The 9,527-nt window shown below is 57.7% G+C and overlaps 1 protein-coding gene across 2 annotated transcripts; it reads right to left on the bottom strand.

Moving 5' to 3' along the window:
• Positions 1–2,008: 2,008 nt before the first annotated feature.
• On the bottom strand, positions 2,009–8,258 carry TAFAZZIN (tafazzin, phospholipid-lysophospholipid transacylase). 2 transcript variants are annotated; one of them, XM_047764948.1, is made up of 10 exons: positions 7,805–8,255; positions 7,493–7,621; positions 6,432–6,477; positions 6,081–6,166; positions 4,103–4,183; positions 3,944–3,985; positions 3,681–3,743; positions 3,505–3,557; positions 3,124–3,201; positions 2,830–3,005 (listed from the first exon to the last, which is right to left on the bottom strand). In XM_047764948.1, the coding sequence occupies exons 1-10, from the start codon at positions 7,911–7,913 to the stop codon at positions 2,904–2,906; spliced, it is 789 nt and encodes a 262-aa protein (XP_047620904.1). In that variant the 5' UTR covers positions 7,914–8,255; the 3' UTR covers positions 2,830–2,903. The 2 variants fall into 2 exon arrangements, with proteins under 2 accessions (XP_047620903.1, XP_047620904.1); XM_047764947.1 differs by lacking the exon at positions 3,505–3,557 and having other exon boundaries at positions 2,009–3,005; positions 7,805–8,258.
• Positions 8,259–9,527: the final 1,269 nt, after the last annotated feature.

Genomic DNA, 9,527 nt, shown 5'->3' with positions numbered 1-9,527 from the left:
GTGGTAATGAACCCGACTAGTCTCCATGAGCACGCAGGTCCGATCCCTGGCCTACGCTCAGGGGGTTAAGGATCCGGCGTTGCTGTGGCTGTGGTGTAGGCTGGCAGCTGAATGCGAGAGAAACAAATCTGTTGTTCTAAACTCCCATTTTCTGACACTGTGTTACTACAGTTACAGGAAACTCATAGAGTGTATATATTTTCGGCTCTGCCATCTGTGCTTCCTCTTCCGTGAGATGCCTGCTTGCATCCATCTTCCCCTTTCTCTACAGGATTGTTCGTCTCGCTTACAGATTTATAGGAGTTCTTTATTCTGGGCGTGAGCTCTGCATTGCTTAGGTGCGGGACAAATCTCTTCCACTCTGTAGCTTCCCTTTGCACTTTTTTTTTCCTGGCTGTGCCCTTAGCCTGTGGAAGTTCCCAGGCCAGAGATCAAACCCATGCCACAGCAGTGACAACACCCCGTCCTTAGCCTGCTGCCCCAAAAGAGAACTCCCCTTTTGTACTCTCTTAATGAATGATGTCTTCTGATGAACAGAATGTCTTAATTTTTGTTTTCTTTTTACAGCCACACCTGCAGCACATGGAAGTTCCTGGGCTGGGGGTCAAATTGGAGCTGCCACATCTTTGACCTAGAATGCTGGATCCCTAACCCACTGTGTGAGGCCAGGGATCAAACCTACATCCTCATGGACACTATGTTAGGTTCTTAACCCACTGAGCCACAATGGGAACTCCCAGAAAGTCTTAATTTTAATGTGGTAAAATTTCCTTTTTTTTTTTTTTTGGCCATACCCATGGCATGTGAAAGTGCCTGGGCCAGGGATTGAACCCGTACCACAGTTGTAACCAGAGGCACAGCGGTGACGACATCAGATCCTTAACCCACCCAGCCACCGGGGAATGCCTCTTCTAGTCATTTAAAAAAAAACTTTTGAGGAGTTCTTTTGTGGCGCAGAAGGATTCAGCATTGTCACCACCGCACCTTGAGTTGCTGTTGTGGCGTGTGTTCAGACCCTGGCCCGGGAACTTTCATGTGCTTTGGGCACAGACAAAGAAAAAAAAATATTAAAAAAAAAACCTTGGAGGAGTTCCCGTCGTGGTGCAGCGGAAACGAGTCTGACTAGGGACCGTGAGGTTGCAGGTTCGATCCCTGGCCTCGCTCAGTGGGTTAAGGATCCGGCGTTGCTGTGGGCTGTGGTGTCGTAGGTCACCCATGTGACTGGCTGGGATCCCGAGTTGCTATGGCTACAGCTCCAATGCGACCCCTAGCCTCAGAGCTACCATATGCTGCAGTGTGGCCCTAAAGGGACATAAGCACAGTGCTTCATTTCTTTCTCTGTTTGGTGATCTTTTTCTTTGGGCTGTGCCTGCGGCATGTGGAGGTTCCTGGGCCAGGGACTGAACCCAAGCCACTGCGGTGGCCTGAGCCGCTGCATTGATAATGCCAGGTCTTTAACCCGATGCACCACAGGGAACTCCTGTTTGGTGATCCTTCTGTCTTTGTGGTTGATCTTAATCTGTGGACAAACTGGAGCCCTAAACCGCGCTCCATTTTCTCTAGAGAGGATTTGCTTTGACTTCCGCCAGGAATGCCACCAGTCTGGATCCACCTTTGCTCCAACCCAGATTCCCAAATTCAATCAAGATGTCCCTTCCCCGCTCCCATCATAGCACCTGCTGCTCAGGGCGGCTCCCTGGGATCTTCAGAGCCCTCCTCCGGCGTGGGAAGTAGCCCGGGGCGGGGGCGCTGCTTGCCTCTCCCTACCTCGTGAACTTCGGGTTTGAAGCAAGTCCAGTAACCTCCTTCTGCATCCTTTGCAGATGAGATTGACTCTACCTGTGCAAGGTTGTTATAGGGGATCACAGACAGGGACTTAAGTCTCAAGGGACTGGTACACTGAGAGCCCACCTGCTCAAGTTCCCTTGGTGTGCCCAGAGCTCTAAGGACCCAGGCTTCCTGTCCAGCAGGTCACCTGCCACCCCCACCCCTACAGAGAGGCCAGAAGTAAAAGAGCACAACACAGTGGCTTTATTGTTTATAAAACATGAAAACCCAGGTCCCAGGGGACTCAAGTGATGCCGGGGGCGGGGGGGGGGGGGGGGTGGGGGGGGGGGTGGAAAGGACAGAGACGTCGCTGGGTCGCGGCATGGGGGCAAGGGGCCAGGGCTCCATCTGGCTGGGCTCCACCTCTGGAAACGGGCAGGGAGCCTGGGCAGAGGGCAGATGTAGCTGACAGCCGTCCCTGAGGAAGTGGTGAGCCGCTCCTGGCTCAGGGCAGGCAGACAGAAGCCAGGCCGCAGGCCTGGTGGGCCCCTCCTCGAAGCTCTGCCCTGGCCACCCACCCTGCTTCAACTACCCTCTCTCCAGACGGCAACCCTGGGAGAGAACAAGTTGAAGGCAGGAAGGAAGGAGAGCCTCGCTCGCATTTCTTGCTCCCTCCATGGCCGAGGGGGAGGAGCAAGCTGAGACCTTTCCTTCAGCTGAAGAGCCACAGAGGAGCTGGGAAGCGCTCCAGCTAGGAGAGGGTACCTGGCGAGGGTCACAACAGATCTGCCTACTGAACTGTATCTGAGCAGTTCCCTTGTGGCGCAGTGGTTAAGGATCCGGTGTTGTCACTGCAGTGGCTTGGGTCGCTGCTGTGGCATGGCCTGGAAACTTCCACGTGCTGTGGGCACAGCCAAAAAAAAAAAAAAAAACCAACAACAAGCCCAAATAAACAAACGAAAAACCGTATCTGAGCTCAAAGCATCCGTCCGTCCCCCAGCCCCGCTGAGTGCGGGGCAAGAAGCCAAAAGGCAGCACCGAGGGCCCGGCAGCTGAGGCCCGGGTCCCAGCACCGCCTCTTCCCCGCCCCCCCTCCCGTCCCAGTGGAGGCAGGCCAGGTCTGGGCAGGGTGGCATCTAGCTGCCAGCCTGCAGGTGGTTGTGCAGCTGCTCTGCCTGGGTCTTCAGGCGCTGGAACTCCTCCTGAATGAAGTCCGTCAGGGCTTTCCGCATCTCCACCTGAGGAGGAGGAGCGGGGCTGGCGGCTGCCCTCAGGGAGCTCTGCCCAGGGACTCTGGAAGGCCAGGGCACTGGAATGGGCTCGGGCGGCTCTGGGACCACCTGGGGAGAAACTCACAGCGGACGTGTTCTCTGCCCGGAGCCGCTCGAGCACGGGCCGGGCGCTGAAGGGCCTTCCGATCAGCACGGTGATTTTCTGCGGGGAGAGCGGCCGCCCGCGGATGACAGGTGCAGGGGAGCGCCCAGCGCAGAGGCCTGGCCCTCACTCCCGGAGCGCGCCCTCTTCAGAACGAGGTGCTCGGGCTCAGGGACACCCACAGGCCCTCCCGGTCCCGGGGTCCATGCCCCCGCCCCGGCCTTAGTGCCCGGAAGCCCTGTCTACACGTCACTCAGCTCCCCCTGCTGCAGCCCTTCCCAAACCCGGCCTCAGCGCTGCTGAGTGGGAGTCAGGGGCCAGCTGGCGGACGGACAGACAGAGCAGGTCGGCAGCCCTACCCACCTGTCCAAAGCGGGGGAAGTAGGGCGGGCAGTTGGGCAGGACGTCGTTCATCCCTGCAGCACGGCAGACAGAAGGCGGGAGGCGGCGTGGGGCGGAGCAGACCCGCCCGGGCCCCCTCGCCCTGCCACCCAGGGAGCCCCCAGCTGCACCCAGCGAAGCCCAAGACGGAGGCTTACCGACATGCCACAGCGGCAGGATGACAGGATTGAGATGACATTCGGCGATCAGGCGTCCGATCCCTGCCCCGGGACGAGGCAGAAACGTTGCCCTCGCCCGGCTGCAGCCAGGGCCACTCCTGCCCTCGCCCAGTTCAAACCAGCTCCCCTGGGCCAGCCCCTCTGCCAGGCAAGCCCTCGCCTGGGCACCTCACACCCGCCAACACACCCATGGCCCGTGCGCCCACACAGTCCCACCCAGCCGGGGCGCCTGCTGCTCTCACCCCACTTGAAGCGCAGGAACTCGGAGCTCATGTTCACTTTCCCTGTGAAAGAAAGGACAGAGGTGAGGCCTGGGGCCGCTGGGCGGCGACAGCACCCCCCCCCCCCCCCCCCCCCCCCCGCCCATTGCCGAGAGTCACGACCCTGCCGGCCCAGCTGACCTTCTGGGAAGATGTGCACCCAGTCCCCGTGGTTGAGCTTCTCCAAGATGAAATCCATGCCCTTCTGGTAGACGCCGTCCCCTGCGAGAGAAGGTCTCCCTCGGGTCTCCATCCTCCCGAGGAGGGAAGCAGCAGCTCAGGGGCTTCCTCCATCCCGCACCAGGCGGGCCACGCCAACAGCACCCGAGGCCTGGCTCTCTCGGGCCTGCTCAGCCCCGGCTGCCCCGTGGCCCCTGCCATCCTGTTCGATGACATCCTCACCCTCTAAGTGCCTGTGGCGTGCAAGGAAGCATCACTGTCTATGAAAAGAAGATACACGTATACACACATACACGCGTGTGTGCATGCATAACTGAGTCGCTTTGCTGTAAGCAGAAATTAACACAACACTGTAAAGGAGATACACTTCAATAAAAATTTTATGAGTTCCCACTGTGGTGCAATGGGATGAACGGTGTCTCTGGAGCCCTAGGATGCAGGTTCGATCCTAGGCCCGGCACAGTGCGTTAAGAATCCAGCATTGCCACTGTGGTGTAGGTTGCAGACGTGGCTCAGATGCCGTGTTGCTGTGGCTGTGGTGTAGGCCAGCAGCTACAGCTCCGATTCGACCCCTAGCCTGGGAACCTCCATATGCCGCGGGTGCGGCCCTAAAGGACAAAAAGACAAAAATTTCTAAAGAAAAGAGAAAGTGTTCCACGCAGCTCTCTCTAGGGAGTCAGCAGGCCTGAGGAGCTGGAGACGTGAACACTGCAGCTTTTCATTTGAAACCTGTTTATAACTTGAGGTTACTTTACCAGAAACAAGACATTTCGCTTGACCTCTAACACCGTCTCATCACTTCCTCCTTTTGCTTCTCCCTCTTGACCCAACCTCTGGGAGGAGTGGCCACCCCCGCTGCTTCACCCACCTCCCCCTGCGGCTCCTGGGGCCATCGATCCAGGTAAATGGCTTCTCCAGGTCACAGGAGGCTTTTTTTTTTTTTTTTTTTTTGGCCTTTTCTAGGGCCGCCGACCTACATCACAGCCACAGCAATGCCAGATCTGAGCCATGTCTGTGACCTACACCACAGCTCACGGCAACACCAGATCCTTAACCGAGTGAGGCCAGGGATCGAACCCGCAACCTCGTGGTTCCTAGTTGGATTCGTTTCTGCTGCACCATGACAGGAACTCCGGAGCCCAAATTCTTAACGTGATTATTCCAGAACCTTCACTTTCAGCCCGCAACCTCCATTTCTACCTTTATCACTTACGTCCCCAGGGCCGCCGCGCACTCCCCGTGGCTGGGACACGCCTTTCCTTCCACAGTCTGCCTGGAAAAACCCTACTTCCCCAGAGGAAAAAGCTACCTGGGGTTGAACCCTGGCTTTGCTACCTCTTGCTCTGTGACCTGGGGCCAGCAGTTTTATCCCTCTGAGCCCCTTTATCTGGAGAGCGGAGGTCAAAGTGGCCCCTACCTCCTGAGGCTCTGAGAGGGGCTGAGCAAGCACTCAGTGTCACACCCCTCGCCCCACAAGCTGGTCTGGTCCCTCATACTCGCAGCCGCTGGCACATGCCACTGCCCCCACAGACTGATGACACCACACTGCCGTCAGTGACTCTCTCAGCAATGTCCTCAAGCGAAGAGACCACGGATAATGCCTCGACGTCTCACACTAGAGCAGACTCCCAGGGCCACAGAGCCCTCAGGAAGTTGCACAGAATCCAGCTCGCGCCAAGGAGCCATCACTCACTCCCCCAGTAGCCACCGCCAGCCCTCCTGCCACGAGATGGAGCTGGGCCTGCGACGAGCGATGCGGCGGCCCCTGGCCCCCTTTGCTCCCAAGCTGCCTGTCCTACCAGGGTCCCTCTACTCCCAGTGATGCTGAGCCAGAGGCACTGGCCACCAGCCCCTCTGCCCCAAGGGAGGCCAGAGCAGCCCCCAGAGGCACCTCCCTGCAACCACCGGCCCACCAGCCCCTCCCAGAGAAGCAGCTCACCCCGGCACACAGGCACACACTTGCCCAGGCTGAAGAAGTGGGAGTGTAGCTCCTTGGTGAAGCAGATGTCTGCAGCCGCGGGCGTCCTGGAGCGGGGACAAACATGGTCACCCCTGCCCGCCCCCCACCCCCAGCCCCCCACTGCTTCCCTGCCCTCCTCCCCAGCATGACGCCTGCCGTCATCATCGACAACAACGCAGAACGGAGGCACAGGAGGGCCTGTGGGGCCCCACCCCAGGCCCTGCCTGGACTGCTGGATGCCGCCTCCTGGGCAGAGCAGGAGGAGGGCAAATCTGGGCAGAGACGGGGGAGGCCTGCCGGGCCCACCGTGAGGGGCCCATGCCTCCTCACCAACGCATCAACTTCAGGTTCCAGATGTGGCGGAGTTTCAGGATCCCTAGAGAAGGAGAGGAAAGGCTTCATGCCGCAACCTGCCTTGTACCTGGGAGTGCCTTTCTTCTGTCACACCCTGATTCAGGGGATGAGAGACAAGGACAGTGGTCCAACCACTTCCCCATGGTCCAAAGTGGCATCTTTCAGAACCTTGGGCTGGACCCCCAAGTTCTCCCTGGCTCCTCCCTCTCTCCCACTCCCTGGATCTTATTCGTTACCGTATCTGGTCTGCCTACCTCCCCAATATATTTTGATGCTGCCTATTCTTCTACCTCTTTCTCCACTGCCACTGCCACCACCCTGGTCCGGGCTACTGACTGGCTCTTAAAGTCTCCTTCCTGGTCTCCTGTGAGCTGTGTGTGGCACTCCACAGGCCATTCTCTACCCACTAGTTAAGGGTGAGCTCTGAAAGGCTCCCATTTGACCTCATGGCTCTCCCTGAGCTCTCCCTCTCAGTCTAACCTCCAGAGTTCAGCAGTGGGAGCCCTGGGCACCCTGTACCCAGCCATCCAGGTTACTGGAGCTAAGCAACTCCCCGTGAGGTCGGCAGAACAGGAACTTCTAGGTGGGGAACTGGGCTCCCACATGAGCCTGGCTGAAGGTTACAAACCCAGCCGGGGCAAACCTGGAACCAGGACACAGGTCTTCCAGCCCCTAGCCCACCGCTTCCTTGACGGACACCCTGGGGTCCTCAGATTTGTCCCCCAGGCTCTTTGGAACCTTCAACAGTTTAGAGAATGGAGGGTTCCACAGGCTTGATTCATCAGAGCAAAGGCGCTGGCAAACCTTGTTCTGCAGTCACTTCCACACTTCCTCATTCCCTCCAAATTTCTGAGGCTCTCTCCAAATCACATTCCCTAGGAAGATACTAAAGGGGCCACAAGTCAACCTGTCATCCCTGGGGCAGGACATGGCAGAAACAGGTGAGCCCATTGAGAAGCGGGTTCGTTCTGCTTCTGTTCGGCCCTGTCCCAGGTTCTCTCCTTGCCTCCCCGTGCCCAGCACACTGGTCCGTGTACCCCAGAGATGAGGGTCATCCATGCAGGACTGGTGATTGGAGACCGTGATGAGGGGTGTGGCTGGGCCTCGGTTTTCGATGAGGTCGTACAGCACCTCCTTGTTGTGGACCGTGAGGTGGTTCATGTACTCTGGGGGCGGGGGGGGAGGGGGGGAGAGAAAGGGAGTGGGGGTCTTGGCCTCCCTTCCCGGGCGCCCAGGGCTCCACCCCAGCCAAGCTCACACCCGCCAGTGCCCCCAACCCCGAACCCCAATTCTCGTTGGGCGTGGAGACCTGTGACCGACCCTGCCGCCTCAGCTTTGGGTCCACTCACTGGTCCAGAAGCAGCTGTAGGTGCCCACCAGGCCCATGACGACGCTGCTGGCCAGGGTCCAGGTGAGCGGCGGCACCGCAGGGAACGGCCATTTCACATGGAGGGGCATCTCCCCCCGGCCGAATTTCCCAGCACCCCCGCCAGAGGCCCGGCGCTCCCCCTGCCACGGGGCAGCCCGTGGGGCCGCTCGAGTTCTGTGTCCTCAACCGCTCGGGAGCCGGGTCCCTGACAGGCCCGCGCCACAGACGGGCGCCGCGGCTCGGCGCTACAGGCGACTCAACCAAGGTCACCTCCTGGGTCAGGCCAGAAGCGGGCCCGGCCCCACTCTCTCGCCACAGACTAGCCGCCCCGGAACCGGGAGACAGGGAGCGGGCGGGAGAGCTCGCGCGGACCGCGGAGGCCGCCGCGAGCCCCGCGCACCCGCCGGAAAGCGAGTCTACGACGCCGCCGAGCTGTACTCTCACTGTCGCAAAACTCGCTCGGGCCGCTTGACGGCAGCGGGGGCGGACCCCCGGGCCTTGTGGCCCCGCCCCGGCCCCGCCCAGCTCCAGTTCCACCTGGATTCGAGGCCGCCAGCCCGCGGCGCAGGGCTTTTGGCGCTTTACCTTATCTTAGGCAAAGTACCCGTGCGTGGGCAGCGAGGGCTGCGCTCAAGGTCGGGGCTGGCAGAGTACTTTTACTTTAGTTTTCGTCCACCTTTGTTTGCATTAATTTCATATAAGATGGAATTAACCATTTTAAAGTATTTATAATATTGTGTGTGTGTGTGTGTGTGTGTGTGTGTGTGTGTGTGTGTGTGTGTTAGTCTTTTTTTTTTAGGGCTGCACCGGGAGCACGTGGAAGTTCCCAAGCTGGGGCTCGAATCAGAGCTGTAGCCGCTGGCCAAGACGACCGCCACAGCATGGAGGGATCCCAGCTGGCTGCATCTGCAACCTGCACCGCAGCTCACAGCAACGCCGCTGGATCTTAACCCACTGAGCGGCACCCAGAATGGAACATGCGGCACTATGGACACTAGTTGGTCTTACCTCTGAGCCACAACAGGAGTTCCGCATTTTATATTCTGTAACATATGTAATGTTATGTTATATGTTGTATATATTACATTACGTAATTTTACATACTCACCTACATACAGTTTTATGTAATTAACAATATTACAGAATTGTACTATATATGTATGTAATATAATTTACTACATGATATAATATGTAATATATCGCAGCATGTAACATGCAGTAAGAAATTTATATATATAATAGTATTTTATATCATTTAGTACATCTGTGGTGTTGTCAACCACCACCTCCAACTAGTTCCAAACATGTTCATCACCCCAAAAAGAAAGGCCTGTACTCGTCAAGCAGTCTGTTTTTTATTTATTTTATTTTATTGTATTTTAGTCTTTTGTCTTTTTACGGCCACACCTACAGCATATGGAGGTTCCCAGGCGAGGGGTCGAATCGGAGCTTTTGCCGCCGGCCCACGCCAGAGCCACCGCAACCCCAGATCCGAGCCGCATCTGCGACCTACACCCCAGCTCACGGCAATGCCAGATCCTTAACCCACTGAGCGAGGCCAGGGATCGAACCCGCAACCTCATGGTTCCTAGTCGGACTCGTTTCCGCTGTGCCACGACAGGAACTCCCTATTTATGTTATTTTATTTTATTTTATTTTGCTTTTTAGGGCTGCAGCCACAGCATATGGAAGTTCCCAGGCTA

Source organism: Phacochoerus africanus, chromosome X (assembly GCF_016906955.1).
Source record: "Phacochoerus africanus isolate WHEZ1 chromosome X, ROS_Pafr_v1, whole genome shotgun sequence".
In the NCBI taxonomy this organism is placed as follows: Eukaryota; Metazoa; Chordata; class Mammalia; order Artiodactyla; family Suidae; genus Phacochoerus; species Phacochoerus africanus.
The sequence above is the reverse complement of the archived record's forward strand: the minus strand, read 5'-3'. Positions and strand labels throughout refer to the sequence as shown.